The sequence below is a fragment of the Geotrypetes seraphini genome, chromosome 11 (assembly GCF_902459505.1).
Source record: "Geotrypetes seraphini chromosome 11, aGeoSer1.1, whole genome shotgun sequence".
NCBI lineage: Eukaryota > Metazoa > Chordata > Amphibia > Gymnophiona > Dermophiidae > Geotrypetes > Geotrypetes seraphini.
Window position 1 is genome coordinate 80,523,458 of NC_047094.1, and position 16,432 is coordinate 80,539,889.

The window sequence follows — 16,432 nt, forward strand, 5'->3', positions numbered from 1 at the left end:
AGAGCAGCCTGCTCAGGATCTCTTCAGGATTTCAGATATATGAAGATCAAAATAAAATATTATTCTAATCTATACTTGTTAACTTGCTACCTATAGCTACATAAACTCTTATTATGCAGACTTACTGACTTATTAAAACTTAATTTTGGATCAGTACATACAATGATACACATATGGTTTCGATTTCCCATTGCAAAACTCAGGTCACTGAAACCTCAGGCCTCTTGGAATGTGGATACCAGGTCAAAAGTCAACTCCTGTCTGCCTATAACCCTGAGGATCGGCCTAGTTCAGGCTGGTCACTATTCAGAACAAAGAAGCCCTATAAAACTTAAGCTTTGCCATCTGGGGTAAATTTGCTATGGTGATTATCAATCACAGAATGTCTTAGCCTGCCTTCCTGTACCCTCAAGCACATAAGACATGTGTCAAATCAGTATGTTAGATTAAATTCCTGTCTTTTACTTTTGTATTTCTGATTATTATATTCCAGCTTATCCAATTTTCATATATTTAGCTACCAATACCACATTCTCACCTGCTCTTGGATTAGGCCCTATCTATCAACAAGTTTTTCTAACTAGTAAATCCTGGTGCAATGTGAGAAAGTGTAATAGCTGAATTTTTTATTATTTCATGTTTGCTCATTTCATCATACCTACCTGTCCAGGTAAACCAAGCTGGCCCTCCTCAGGTCTACTTAAGGCATAGGACAAGGTCATTAGTATTTGGCTTCAGAGGTGTGGTAGGTAGTGGGAATATGATCTTTTCCAGGCATTCGCTAGGAAGAGGGAGTGTCCAGGAGGCTTGTGTAGTCACTTTTCTTCTTGCAAGCGGAGTGGGCGGTTAGGGATGGTAGTTTGGAAGCTATGTCAGCTAGTACCATGTTATGAAATACTTTGTGGGCTAGTACCAGGCCCTTGAATACACACTGTTACTAGGTAGCCAGTGGACTGTGTGTAATTCTGAGGAGTCTGAGTCACGAGTGTGGAGTTCTTCAGGATTTAGATTGCAGCATTTTGCACTCGTAGATTATGGAGATTTTTTGCATGGAGGCAATTTAAAAGTGTATTGCAGTAGTCCATATCAGAAAGAATGAAGGAATAGAGAAGCTGAGTGAACTCTGGTTATGAAAAATATCTTTGGAATTTTTTGGAGTGGACGGAGGTAGTAGAATGAGGAGGATACAACTTGAGAGATGTGACTAGAGAGTGATAGAGTTTAAGATTATCCCTAGACTGTGTGCTCATCTTTGGTGGTTAGGGTGATGGACTCCCAGGAGATTGAGCATGGGGCCCAGGAGAGTGAGCATGGGGCTATCTTTCCTTATACAGAGGAGCTCGATGTTTGTGGTGTTTAGATAAAGCTTGTTTAGAGTCATCCAGCTTTTTATTTCTGAGAGGCAGTTGTGCAGTTTGGAGAATTTTAAAAGAAATATGAAAGAATATGCTTTAAGGACCAGGATAGGTTAACAATGTTAAATTATAGAGCATAACTGCAGGTATATTAGACCTTCCAGGGTAATTTATCTTAAATATCTGAGGCCACTAAACTTTTTTATTTCCCAGGAGTCCTTCATTTAATTCTATTCTCTACACAGATCCTCCCCAAAACACATCCCTTTCTGTTCTTGAAGACGAGTCAGTGAAGGAAGGAGATTCTGTGATTCTGACATGTTCCAGCCACAGTAATCCTGCAGTGACAAACTACAGCTGGCACCAAGGCCTACATCAAGAGGTTCTTCAGCACCATGGACAGCAGATAATCATTAAAAATGTAACCTTCGACAGTGGCCCCTATTACTGCAAAGCCTACAATGCACTGGGAATGGGTACTTCTTTACCACTGAACCTCAATGTGCAGTGTAAGTAATGTTCCCTATCAAATATATTTTGATTACTGTATTTAGATCTTTGGGAAAGATTTACTCTTATGTTAAATGAGCTAGATTTTGTATTGGGTTATTGGTTTCTCCACCTTACCTACCCTGTTTTAAATTTTGTGTAAGTAGTTATGTTTGATGATGAAACAGGTCAGCTGGCATTTCAGTGACTTGCTCTATTTATATATTTTTTGCTCTTTGTTTTATTATGTAGTATGCTTATGCTCTTGGTTAGTTTATGTTCAATGTTTTATATAAGCTATTTATTTGCTTATGATTTATTTGCACTGGTTAGATTTGCACTCTCAGATAGAGGTTAATGTATTTTTAAAACTAAATAAAGAGATACTTTCAAAATTATTTGCCTGTGTAAACAGTGATTTATCCAAATAACTTGCACAGTTAAAAGTGCATAAGGCTTTAAAAAGAATGAGTATTATTGAGGGTTTTTTATAAGCAAATTTTATTATCTCGCACTTTGTCCCTGTTTCTAGATCATTTATAAATATATTAAATAGCAGCGGTCCGAGCACCGAGCCCTGCGGAACACCACTCATGACCCTCCTCCAGTCTGAGTAGTGGCCCTTCACTCCTACCCTTTGTTTCCTACCCGCCAACCAATTCCTGATCCATCTATGTACATCTCCTTCCACCCCATGGTTCTTCTGTTTCCGAAGTAGGCTTTCATGGGGTACCTTGTCAAAGGCCTTTTGGAAATCTAGATATATGATGTCTATGGGGTCTCCTCTGTCCATCCGTTGTTAACTCCTTCGAAGAAGTGCAATAAGTTCGTTAGGCACGATCTCCCCTTGCAGAATCCATGTTGGGTGGTTATCAGAAGTTTGTTTCTTTCAAAATGTTCAGCGATGTTGTCTTTTATCAGCGCTTCCGCAATTTTCCCCGGATCCGAGGTCAGACTCACCGGTCTGTAGTTTCCCGGGTCGCCTCTTGATCCCTTTTTAAACATGAGCGTAACATTGGCTATCTTCCAATCCTCCGGGATCTCACATGTTTTCAGGCATAGATTGCAAATTTGCTGAAGTAGTTCTGCTATTTCCTCCTTTAGTTTCTTCAGAACCCTTGGGTGGATTCCGTCCTGGCCCAGGGATCTGTCAGTTTTTAATTTTTTTATCTGCCTGCGTACGTCCTCAAGGCTCACTTCCATGGATGTTAATTTTTCTGCTTGATCTGCATTGAAGATTTGCTCAGGTTCCGGTATGTTGGATGTGTCTTCATTTGTAAATACAGACGAGAAGAACATGTTAAGTCTTTCTGCCACTTCTTTCTCCTCCTTTACTACTCCCTTCCTGTCTCCATCGACCAGCGGTCCAACCTCCTCCCTAGCCGGCTGCTTCCCTTTAACATATCTAAACAACGGTTTGAAATTTCGTGCTTCCCTGGCTAGCCTCTCTTCATACTCTCTTTTGGCTTTTCGAACCACATGGTGACATTCTTTTTGATACTTCCTGTGCTCTTTCCAGTTCTCCTCAGTTTTGTCCTTTTTCCATTTCCTGAATGAATTTTTCTTATTGCCTATCACTTCCTTCACTACTTTAGTTATCCACGCCGGGTCTTTTGTTCAACTCTTTTTGCACCCCTTTCTGAATCTGGGGACAGTTTGTTCCAATGGACTAGCCAGATGTAGTGAAGCAATATGTAGGTCTTTAGGTACTATATTTTAAACATAGGGTCATGAAGTGAGTAGCTGGTAGTAGTGAGTCAGAGTTTATATGTATCTTGTACAAGTTCACATAATGATCAGTACCATAGCACCCCTTCAGCTCCCTCATGTGAAGTTTATCTTAGATTGTGCTGACATTTATTTATTTAGATTTTTATCCCGTCCTCCCAGTAGCTTAGAACAGTCTACAAGCAACATTCACAGTGGAGTATATTTGGACAATACATAGACTATACAGTAGTTTAAATACATTTGGACAATACAGAGACTATACAGTAGTTTAAATACTAGGACTATACAGTAATTTAAGTACAGTTTAAGAATGGACTGTACAGCAATTTAAGTAGAAGTTTTAAATGGGGAAGAGAGGTTAGAGGGAAGGGGGGTGAGGCATAGACTGTGGTTGAATTTTAGTTGAAGAGGAGGGTCTTTACCGTTCTCCGGAAGGTCATCAATGAGTTCTGTAGTCTGATTTGTGGGGGGAGTTGGTTCAAGAGTTGGGGGATGAAGTAGCTGTATGAGCGTTTGCAGGCCGTTTCTGAGCGGAGGGGGCGGGTGGGGGTGTACAGGGTTAGCTTGGATTTTATGTAGGTAGGGGTGGTGGTGTAAATTCTTTTATGTGCTATTACCAGGGCCTTGAATGCACAGCATTGGTTAATTGGAAGCCAGTGTTCAGTGCGGAGGGCTGGGGAGATGGGATCGTAGTAGTTGAGGATATTGACATGGTAGTTGAGGTAGTTGACATCTTTTCAGTAGTAGTTAAAGGTGTTACATTCTGGTACTATAGGAATTTTCCTGTTCTCAGTGAGCTTGCAAGTTTTTTTTTTCCTAAGGAATTGGAGGGTCAAACAATTTGTCCAAGGTCACAAGGAACATCAGTGGAATTTGAATCCTGGCTTCCCTGAGTTTGCTTACTCAGATTCATAGCAGTAGAAGCAACTAAGTATGAGGAGCTTTCATAAATATTCAGTACCAGAGCAGAAATAAAAATCAGAATAAGAAAGGGTAGATTTAATGATTTTTGCTTTGGTTGCTAACTGGATTTAATAGAGCGGATATTTGCTTGTGCTGTTTGTTAAGCTGGTAGAGTGCAGCATGCCAGGACACATATTGACATTTCTAACACTTGAACATTCTTAATTTCATTTAATCATTTGATATACCATCCTTTTCCCTCTCTTTGGACAGATGCTCCTAAAGGAACTCGCCTTGTTGCACCAGGAAAGGATCAGGTTCATGAAGGAGTCTCCCTGGTGTTAAGATGTGAAAGCAGCCGCAGTAACCCAGCAGTGACTCACTACACCTGGTACAAGGATGAAAATCCGATAATGAACCAAGCACAGGAGACCCTGCAGATTCAACAAGTTAAAGCAGAGGATGCTGGGGTTTACCGCTGTGCAGCACACAATAATATCGGAAATCTGTCCTCTACACCAGTAACCATTCACATCACTAGTGAGTTTATCATTACAAGTACATCTTATACAGTACTTATAATAGATGACCTACTGTTGATAATTAATCTATTATTCCTGTACTTATATGCAAGGCAGCTTGAGGAGCTTTGTGCTCATCCTGTAAGAACATAAGAACATAAGAAGTTGCCTCCACTGGGTCAGACCAGAGGTCCATCCTGCCCAGCGGTCCGCTCCCGCGGCGGCCCATCAGGTCCGCGACCTGTGAAGTGGTTACTGACCATTTCCATAACCTACCTCAAGTTCTATCTGTACCCCTCTATCCCCTTATCCTCCAGGAACCTATCCAAACCTTTCTTGAACCCCTGTACAGAGTTCTGGCTTATCACCTCCTCTGGAAGCTTGTTCCATGTGTCCACCACCCTCTGGGTAAAAAAGCACTTCCTAGCATTTGTTCTAAACCTGTCCCCTTTCAATTTCTCCGAGTGACCCCTAGTGCTTGTGGCTCCCCACAGTTTGAAGAATCTGTTCTTATTCACTTTCTCTATGCCCTTTAGGATTTTGAAGGTTTCTATCATGTCCCCTCTAAGTCTCCTCTTCTCCAGAGAGAACAGCCCCAGCGTTTTTAACCTGTCAGCGTATGAGAAATTTTCCATACCTTTTATCAGTTTAGTCGCCCTCCTCTGCACTCCCTCGAGTACCGCCATATCCTTTTTGAGGTACGGCGACCAGTATTGAACACAGTACTCCAGGTGCGGGCGCACCATTGCGCGATACAGCGGCATGATGACTTCCTTTGTCCTGGTTGTGATACCCTTTTTGATGATGCCCAGCATTCTGTTTGCTTTTTTTGAGGCTGTCGCACACTGCGCCGATGGTTTCAGTGATGTGTCAACCATCACCCCCAGATCCCTTTCAAGGTTACTCACCCCTAGCCGTGTTCCCCCCATTTTGTAGCTGAACATCGGGTTCTTTTTCCCTACATGCATGACTTTGCATTTCTCTACGTTAAAACTCATTTGCCACTTATTTGCCCAGTCTACCAGTCTCGTTAGGTCCCTTTGCAGGTTTTCACAGTCTTCCGTGTTCCTAACCCTGCTGCAGAGTTTGGTGTCATCAGCAAATTTGATAACCTCACATTTTGTCCCGGTCTCCAGATCGTCAATAAATATATTAAACAATAGAGGTCCCAGCACCGACCCCTGTGGAACTCCGCTCGTGACCCATTGCCAGTCTGAATATTGGCCCTTTACTCCAACCCTCTGTTTCCTGCCTGCCAACCAGTGTTTGATCCATCGGTAGATATCCCCTTGCACCCCGTGGTTCCACAGCTTTTTTAATAGCCGTTCGTGAGGTACCTTGTCGAAGGCTTTTTGGAAGTCAAGGTAAATGATGTCTATGGATTCCCCCTTATCTATCTGGTTGTTTATTCCCTCGAAGAAGTAAAGCAAGTCTGTGAGGCACGACCTTCCCTTGCAGAAGCCATGCTGGCTCGCCTTCAGTTGTCCATTTTTTTCTATGTGTTCACAGATTGTGTCCTTTATTATTGCTTCCATCATCTTTCCCGGAACCGAGGTCAAGCTCACAGGCCTGTAGTTTCCCGGGTCACCCCTTGATCCCTTCTTAAAGATGGGCGTGACATTTGCTATTTTCCAGTCCTCTGGGATCTCCCCAGTTTTTAGGGAGAGGTTACATATTTGGCGGAGTGTCTCTGCTATTTCGTTTCTCAGTTCTTTTAGTACCCTTGGGTGGATGCCGTCCGGGCCTGGTGATTTGTCGCTCTTCAGTCTATCTATCTGTCTGAGGACATCCTCTTTGCTTACCTCTAGTTGTACCAGCTTTTCGTCGTGTTCCCCGTTTATAATCACCTCGGGTTCTGGGATATTGGATGTGTCCTCTCTGGTGAAGACTGACGAGAAGAATTTGTTTAACCTGTCAGCTATCTCTTTTTCCTCCTTTATCGCTCCTTTCCTGTCTCCGTCATCCAGTGGTCCCACTTCCTCTCTGGCTGGTTGTTTCCCTTTGACATACTTGAAGAAGGGTTTGAAGTTTCTTGCTTCTCCTGCCAGTCTTTCCTCATATTCTCTCTTTGCTTTCCTGACCTCTCGATGGCATTCTTTCTGGTGCCTTTTGTGCTCTTCCTGGTTCTCCTTTGTTGGTTCTTTTTTCCATTTCTTGAAGGATGATTTCTTGAAGAAGGGTTTGAAGTTTCTTGCTTCTCCTGCCAGTCTTTCCTCATATTCTCTCTTTGCTTTCCTGACCTCTCGATGGCATTCTTTCTGGTGCCTTTTGTGCTCTTCCTGGTTCTCCTTTGTTGGTTCTTTTTTCCATTTCTTGAAGGATGATTTCTTGTTGCTTATCGCCTTATTAACTGCAGTTGTTATCCATGCTGGGTTTCTAGTTCGATTTTTTTTGCACCCTTTCCTGAACCTTGGGACTCACAGGTCCTGTGCCTCGAGCACTGTGCCTTTAAGCAGTGTCCAGGCTTCCTTTACAGTTTTCATCTTCCCTGAGCTGTAGCTGAGCTTTTTTCCTACCATTTTCCTCATGTCATTGTAGTTTCCTTTTCTGAAGTTGAGTGCTGTCGTTGTGGTTCTTTTCACCTTTGATGTTCCCATGTTTAATTTGTACTGGATCATGTTGTGATCGCTGTTCCCTAACGGTGCTAGTACCACCACTTCCTTTGCGGGTCCTTCTAGCCCGTTGAGGATTAGGTCTAGAGTGGCATCCCCTCGTGTTGGTTCTGTGACCAGCTGCTCCATGAAACAGTCTCTTATCACCTCTATGAATTTAGTTTCTCTCGTGCAATTTGAGTGCCCAGTGTCCCAATCTATTCCCGGATAGTTGAAATCCCCCATAACCACCACCCTTCCACTTTTGCACACCTGCCTCAGTTCGGCCTCCAGGTCCAGGTCGTTTGCTTCTTGCTGTCCTGGTGGGTGATAGTAAAGTCCCAATTTGATGTCAGCTCCTTCCCCTCCTGTTAGCTTAACCCATAGTGACTCCAGCCTGTCTGCCCTTATTGTTGTTTCTGATCTGGATGAAGGAATGTAGTCCTTTATATACAGTGCTATTCCTCCCCCCTTCTTGTGCGCCCTGTCCCTCCTGTAAAGTTTGTACCCTGGCAGGGCCACATCCCATTTGTTGTCCTCTGACCACCATGTCTCTGTGATTCCTATTATGTCTAGGTCCTTATTTCTGGCTATAACTTCTAGCTCCCCCATTTTAGTCCTTAGGCTCCTAGCGTTTGTATATAGGCAATTTAAGTCCCAGTTAGTTACCTTTTCTTTTGGGTCTACTCTTGATTTGATGCTCCTGCTGGTCTCCTCACGGGCTACCTCCTGTGGTGTGTCTATCCCGTCCTCCGCCTGCTTCTTTGATCTTTGATAGTCCTCTGGTTCCGGCTGTGTCCTCCATGTCTTGCTCTTTAGCTCTACTTGTCTCTCGGGTCCCTGTACTGTATCCTTGGGTTTATGTCCATAAAGTGTCCATTTTGCCTCTAGTCCACTATCTTCCTTTCCTGTTTCAGTATCCTTGCTCGATACTGTGGTCCGATGTGTCGAGGTCAGATCGACTCTCGGCTTTCCCCTTGTTATCAGTTTAAAGTCATGTCTATGCAGGTCTGGATGTTACGTGCCAGCATCCTCGTCCCAGCCGTGCTCAAATGCAGTCCGTCTCTCCTGTAGAGCTTGTTTTTCCCCAGGAAGGTTGACCAGTTCCGTACAAAGAGGAAACCTTCCTCGTCACACCATCGCCTCAGCCATCCATTTGTTGCTTGCAGCTCGGTCTGCCTCCTCGCATCTGCCCTTGGCACTGGCAGGATCTCTGAAAAGGCTATCTTCCCTGTCCTCAGCTTCAGCTTCCTCCCCAGGATCTTAAACTGCTCGGTCAGTGTAGTCATGTTGAAATTTTTTCTGCTGACGTCATTGGTTCCGACGTGGATTATCACTGCTGTTTCCTCTGTCTCAGCTCCCTCCATGATTCTCTCAATCCTGTCGGAGATGTCCTTTGTCCTCGCCCCTGGGAGACATGTTACTAGGCGATCCGCTCTGCCTCCTGCTATGTGACTGTCCACCTCTCTCAGGATTGAGTCTCCCACCACGATAGCAGATTTTCCTCTCCTCAGCTTCCTCCTGGGTCTCAGGTCTGTGTCGTTGATTGGGTTCTCCAATCCTTCCTTCTCCTGATTTGTTTCTCCGCTTGGTTCCTCTCCCTTGGCTCCTGATGGGTCCTGGTGGGTCCCGGTGGCTCCTGGCGGGTCCTGTCCTCCATCAGTTTGTTCCCTTCTGAAGAGCGGGTGTTCCTGTGTTTCTACCATCTTGCAGGCCTCCTCAATGAATCTTTCGAGCTCCCTGACCTGTTCGTTGAAGTGGTTCTCTCTGGTGGTGTCCTCAGTTGGTTCAAGCTCCCTTGGTTCCTGTATGGAGCGGAGTCCTTCTAGCTCCTGTACTTTGATCTGTAGTCTCCCGACCTCCTTCTTCAGGCTAGCCAGTTCCTGACATCGACTGCATATGTAGGCCTGCCTCCCGGAAGGAAGGTAGTCATACATGTGACAATCAATGCAGTATACTGGGAAGCTTCGCTGGCCTTCTGCTGCCTCCATTGTTCCTTCCTTGTGATATAAGTCCCTCGTGTGCTGGAGTTTGTCTGACGTGTAACTAGGTGTAGAAATAGAGAGAGAAAAAAATAATGAGAATAGAAGAATGAAAATTTTTTTTTTTTTTTTTAAGAAGTTATTAAAAGAAGATTGAAGATTGAAATTGAAATTGCTGCTGAGCAGCCTGGACTCCTGGCTCCTTCTCTCGGCACCTTCGCGAAGGCGCCCTCGCTAAGGCGAGCGCCTTTGCCGCTCGCCTTCGCCGCGCGCCGAACGGCCACGCGCCGTTGGCTCGCCCCCTTTTAAGGGGGAGCCTGGGCACTGAAGCGACCTCTGACGCGGTGGGGGTGGGCGGAGCTATCTCTCGCCGCTACCCCGATCAGCCTTTCTCCTTTCCTGGCCGCCCCTGTGTCTCTCCTCTCAGCCCTGGTCTGTTCCTCTCTGCCTCCCGATCCTGCCCTGTAAGTGGAAAACAAAACAAAACAGAGCTGTTCTGAACGCCGCCGCGGTCTGCCTCGTGCTCAGGCTTCCTGCCTTTTAAGGGGGAGCTTGGGCACTGAAGCGACCTCTGACGCGGTGGGGGTGGGCGGAGCTATCTCTCGCCGCTACCCCGATCAGCCTTTCTCCTTTCCTGGCCGCCCCTGTGTCTCTCCTCTCAGCCCTGGTCTGTTCCTCTCTGCCTCCCGATCCTGCCCTGTAAGTGGAAAACAAAACAAAACAGAGCTGTTCTGAACGCCGCCGCGGTGTTTGTGTGTTTTTCCTGCTAGTCAATCTGCATGTGTGCAGACAGGAAATAGCATACATAATTTGAGAGCACCATGCAAGAAAAGGCAAACAGCACACATAATTTCCCTCCAGCACATGTGAATAGTGGCTGATGAGGTACAGGGGAGACGGGGCTCTGAATAGCAGGAATGATTTTTAGGTATTATCTCTGCCCCTGTCTTACCCTAAGTCTGGATAAGTAGGTGGTAGAGATGGCTGGGGTACTGGTGATATGGAATCTGAGATTCTTTTTAGAGTTAGATGTGGGATGAATTTGATATTGTTTTCTTAAGGGATTTGATGGGGGAGGGGGATTGTGTAAGGGTAAGTGGAGGAGGATAAGGCTTTGTATTCATTTAATACAACATGGAAAATGTAAATTACATTTCCCTTGTAAATTCATATCACTTCAAATATGAGACAACAGTATAAAAGCTAAAATTTAGTTTCCTTTCCTTTAATAGTATTCACTGTTAGAAACATAAAAACATAGAAAACTGAAGGCAGGTAAAAAAACCCCATATGGCTTACCTAGTCTGCCTAACCATACTCAATAGATGCCTACTTAAGTGCTAAGTAGGCATCTAGGGGATAATTCCATAAAGAAGGCACCAGTATTGAAAAACAGGCATAAATAACCTAACCATCAACATATCCAAGCATATGTGTGCACATATACCTGTACATGCCAATATTCCAGCTCCATACTGTTCTATAAAATGGCACCTAAATGTGATGGTAGATCATTTGAAAGTTGATGTACACATGGCTAGAGTCTGGATGAAGCACATAATTATACATGTAAAATATCAAATACTATAATTGCACTTGATAAATAGTAATCTAGGTGCAAACATTGACATTGCTCTATGGATGGTGTCAGTAGTCATGTTTAAATTATACATATGCATATTTTACCTGCTAACACTAGTCCTGTATTCTGTAAAAAAAAAAAAGTAGGTACCAACTTTTCATTACAGCATATTAGCATAGCATGGCAAATATATGCCCATATTCTAAGGCACAAACACAGTAGCCATAGAGCTAAAGAGCATGTATATCATATATATCCCACCAATGCTTCATTAAAACTCCGCCTATGCATATGCCCACCTATTAGGTACACCATTACATCTAGGCACAACTTTACAGAAGAGTGCATAGGAAGAATATTTTCATTTACACATGTATGGTTTCACATAATTGCACAAATGATAATATTCTATTAAATTAGGTGCATTTTTGCTACTTAAATCTACCCAGTTCCTTGTAGAATTTCCCCCTATTGTACCTATTCAAGAACAGTAGACCTATAGGATTCACTCATAACAAAACTGCCCTGAAATGAACACTAAGGGATCCTTTTACGAAGGCGCATTAGGGCCTTAAAGCGCGGAATAGCGCACGCTAAATTGCCGTGCGCAGTAGCCTCTACCACCTCTTTTTGAGCAGGCGGTAGATTTTTGGCAAGCCCGTGCTAATCTGGTGTGTGCGTTAAAACGCTTAGCATACCTTCGTAAAAGGACCCCTAAATTACAAGCAAAGTAAAATGAAAAATTCCCCCCCCCCCCACACACACACAAATGATCTGAGAAAATAAACAAAATTAGCCTCTTCAATCTTAGGGAAGGAAGCAAGGAGATAGGAACCAGGTAATTTTTCCTTGTCATATTTTTATTGCCTTTCCTGCTATGATTCATTATTCATCAGTTTGCAGTTATAAAATCTTCTGGTCTCATTGCTGTGTTGATTGTTCCAGATTATGACCACAGTTCTACGTACATTGCTATCCTTGGAGGAGTCACTGGAATGATCTGTCTGCTATTAATAGGACTGGGGGTCTTTATTGTAGTGAGGTAAGGTTTTGTCCTGATATGAATCACAGACTGAAATATATTAACACACTGAAGATCATTAGAGAAGAACTATTTAACCCAACCAGTTAGACCGGTTACTTCTACCTATATTACCCTTGCTCTGGTTATCACCTTTCTTGCCCAGTTTTCTACCATACAGACTTGACTGCCAGAAGCAGATCACTCCATATATTTTTGCCTATTAACATGTAAAAGTTTATAAAAGACTTCATGTGATCATCTCTCCCATGGAACATGATGCAATTGTGCTACCACTTTATGCAAGTCATTTTTGTTGTCTATATATTTCTTAGATTTCTTTCTTGCATGCCTACAAGCTCTTAAGTTATCAAAAGGGTGTACACTCAGGTGCAATAGGTACTTTTCTGTCCCTGGAGAACTCTTAATTTAAGTTTTTTATCTGAGGCAATGGAAGGTGCGCTAGTGTTTTTAGCGCGCAAACCCCCACACTAAACAAAAAAACTAATGACAGCTCTATGGTGGCATTAGCGTCTAGTGCGCGCGGCAATTCTGCATGCACTAAAACCACTAACGCACCTTAGTAAAAGGAGCCCTAAGTGATTACCTAAGATTAAAGGTGCTGCAGTAGCATTTGAACTGGGCTCCCCTGGGCTTCTTGCAGGTCTTCCACTAAACCATCTCTCTCCCCTTCGAGCCATTCAAATTTCTGCTGCACAATTTATATTCCAAATAACAAATAATAGGGAGATAGAAATGTTTCCATAGGGATATTTTATTGAAAATTTATCAATTTGACTCAACACAGCTAGCGTTTCGGTGTTCAAAAAGCACAGTTACTTACCGTAACAGGTGTTATTCAGGGACAGCAGGCAGATATTCTCACATGTGGGTGAAGATATCGACGGAGCCCAAGTATGGAAAGTTTGTGACTGCCCACACCACACATGCACGAGTGCCTTCCTGCCTGACGTAGGTTTGCAGTATCTCAGCTCAGTAAGCAAACTAAGAAGCCAACCAGGGGAGGTGGGTGGGTTGTGAGAATATCTGCTTGCTATCCCTGGATAACACCTTTTACAGTAAGTAACTGTGCTTTATCCCAGGGCAAGCAGGCAGCAAATTCTCACATGTGGGACTCCCTAGCTTACGATAATGAAATGGAGGGAGTGTTGGCCATTAAGAAAATCAATTTTGCAAGCTTGGCCGAAGTGACCATCCCATATGGAAAACTTCCAGACAGTATGAACGTATGAACTGAGGACCAAGTAGCTTTATAGGAGTGGAACACAAGTATGTCACTGAAGCTGCCATAGCTCGGACTTTGTGTGCTGTAACATGACCTCCTAGTTGCAACCTAGCCTGAGTATAACAGAAGGCGATACAAGCCACCAACCATGTAGAAATAGTTTTGTTGGATACAGGTTGCCTCAGCTTGTTTGGATCAAATAATATGAAGAGTTGAGGAGATGTCCTATGTGGCTTAGGTTGCTGTAAGTTTACAGTCCAAAGTATGAAGAGCTGTTTCTCCAGGATGAGAATGAGTTTTGGGAAAGAACACTGGAAGCACAATTGATTTGATTGAGATGAAATCCAGTGATTACTTTTGGAACAAACTTCAGATGGGTGCAGAGCACTACTCTGTCATGGTGGAAAAGGCAGATCCACCACCAGCGCTTGAAGCATGCTCACTCAATGAGCAGACGGAAGGGAGTTGAGAAAGACCACTTTCCAGATGAGATATTTGAGATGAATCAAAGAGATTGGTTCAAAAGAAGGCTTCATGAATCTAGAGAGAACCACAGTAAGATCCCAAACCACTGGAGGTGATTTGATATTGAAAACCAAAACCTTTCATGAATCTGAATACAAGAAGATGAGCAGTCAGAGGTTTACCATTGACTGGTCTATGAAAAGCATTGGTAGCACTGAGATGAGCTCTAATTGAAGTGTTTTGGGTTGTTTTTTTTTTTTTTTAAGACCTGAGTTGGATAAATGTAGAAGGCAATCCAATACTGAAGATATAGAGGAGGACGAAACAACCTGATAATGAATAGTACACCACGTAGAAAAAAGTGTCCACTTCTATTAGTAAAACTATTATACAGAAAGTTTTCAGGATGCATCCAAAATGAGCCATATAGGATCAGACAGATGGATGTCAGCTGAGGTCATCCCACGAGGTACAAGAACTGTGGGTTGGGATGTAAAAGAGATCCTTGACTCTGTGTGAGAAGAGTGGAAAGATCTGCAGAGGTATTGGTTCCATGACAGAGAGGAGAAACTACAGTTGACTGGACCAACAAGGGGCAATGAAGATCATGATGGCCAATTCTTGTGTCATGTGAGTCCTTTCTATCAACGACTCCATTGGTTGCCATTTGAAGCGAGAATCTTGTTTAAATTTGGCTGCATCTGCTTTAAAGCCCTGTTTGGTTTGGCTCCAGGATACCTATCCTCCCAATTCAAGTTATATAAGTCGAACAAAAATACTCAAAATGACTGTTTGTTTATGTATTCATCTGTAAAAGCTTGTCATTATAAGAGATTTTTAGATAAGGTTTTTGCCTTCCAGTTAGGAAAAATGAATTTCTGGTTAAGTACTCTTATTCCACAAACGCAATCATATTATGCCTTCAGAAAGTTGTTGAAAACTTACTTGTTTGATAAGTTTGTAACATGATTACTTCTCTGACCCTTTTTACATGTATGTTTCACTGATTGTACAGTCTTTCTTGATTGTGAACCATCTGGAACTCATGGTTGGGTGGTATACAAGAAGAAAGATTATTATTATTATTAAGGGGCTCAGAGGGTCACCGTGTGTTCCAGAACCCAGCACAGTGAAGGGGAATGAAGGCCACATCATCTTCCCTCACTATACCGGCTCCTGCTCCCTGCCTGCTTCTTCGGCAGGAAGCCCCACCCACTTTTGACTTGGGCTCTCTTCAGCCCTCTCTCAGCTCCATTAAGTGGCTCAGAGGGCTACCACGTGTTCCAGAACCCAGTACAGTGAAGAGGAAGGAAGGCCACATCATCTCCCCTCACTGCACCAGCTCCTGCTCCCTACCTGCTTCTTCGGCAGGAAGCCCCGCCCACTTTTGACTCAGGCTCTCTTCAGCCTTCTCTCAGCTCCATTAAGGCTCACAGAGGGCCACTGCGTGTTTCAGAAACCAGCACAGTGAAGGGAAGGGAGCCAATCGTCCCTCTCACTGCACCAAGACTCCATTTCAAACATCCATCTTCGGCGGGAAGCTCTGCCCCCTTCTCCCCGGAGCCTGCCTGCTTAACTTCAGCCCTTTAAAGGGCTCAGGGCTCCAGTGTTTTTTCTAATTTAAAACTTCAGCACAGTGACTTTTGCTGAAACCAGTGTCCCATCCCATAAAGCAAACTCAATCAGGAATCTGCTGCCAGTCATACCAACCTGCTAATTTTAGCTTCTAGTCTCTGGACTTCCCCCCTTAATCTTAGAGCTATCATGGCCAATGTCACAGGAAAGATCTTAGCCTTACTGGTTCTCTACTTACTAGGTACAAGAAGTCTGATATCAAGAGCTTTAGCATTTGAATCAATTCAAACTCACTTTACACGGGACAGAATCACCAGGTTCGAAAAATCTTTTCGCCCCTCTTGCCACCTTCATGACTGCACGGAATCAGGTCCCTTTCCAATCCCTGTGGTTAACTCTTCCCGCCGTCCCTTAAGACCAACACACAAAAGACAGCAACTCCTAAAAAACCTACAACACTCAGAGCTGTTGGCTCCTCTGGATCATTACAAGCTATCTGGAGCTTACCTGAACATTCGTTCAGTCAGGAATAAGACACAACTGGTCAAAGACTGGCTGAAAGAAACCCAACTGGATATTCTACTTCTAACTGAAACATGGTTAATCTCTGATCAGGATATCATCATAGGTGATATGCTACCTTCAGACTACAAAATTATCCCTTTATCAAGAATCAAAAAAAGAGGAGGTGGTTTAGCATAATTCTCCGAGACCATTTAAAGTTCCAAGTGTTAGATTCCAAACTGACTGGTAACCTGGAAATTCTCACCTGTAAAATATCTAAAAAGGAATGCAAAGACAACTTGATCCTCACAATATTTTACATTCGCCCCAACAAATGGCACCTAGCAAAAGAGGAATTCTACAAATTCCTCCTTGCAAACTTGGTAGCCGGTGCCTACAACTTTATAGCCGGGGATGTTAATTTACACCTTGAACAGGCAGACAATTCCAACGTAGCTGACCTACTT

General features: G+C 43.5%; 2 protein-coding genes across 2 annotated transcripts in view; one reads left to right on the forward strand and one right to left on the reverse strand.

Moving 5' to 3' along the window:
* Positions 1–16,432, reverse strand: part of LOC117368857 (carcinoembryonic antigen-related cell adhesion molecule 1-like) — a 193,112-nt gene that overhangs the window by 90,702 nt on the left and 85,978 nt on the right. The gene's annotated exons all lie outside the window — the stretch shown is intronic.
* LOC117345866 (sialoadhesin-like) overlaps positions 1–16,432 on the forward strand; it is a 61,115-nt gene that overhangs the window by 11,324 nt on the left and 33,359 nt on the right. The window contains exons 4-6 of the mRNA XM_033915133.1: positions 1,601–1,864; positions 4,752–5,018; positions 12,100–12,196. Of these exons, the coding sequence (XP_033771024.1) occupies positions 1,601–1,864; positions 4,752–5,018; positions 12,100–12,196 (628 nt within the window). The remainder of the gene's footprint in view (positions 1–1,600; positions 1,865–4,751; positions 5,019–12,099; positions 12,197–16,432) is intronic.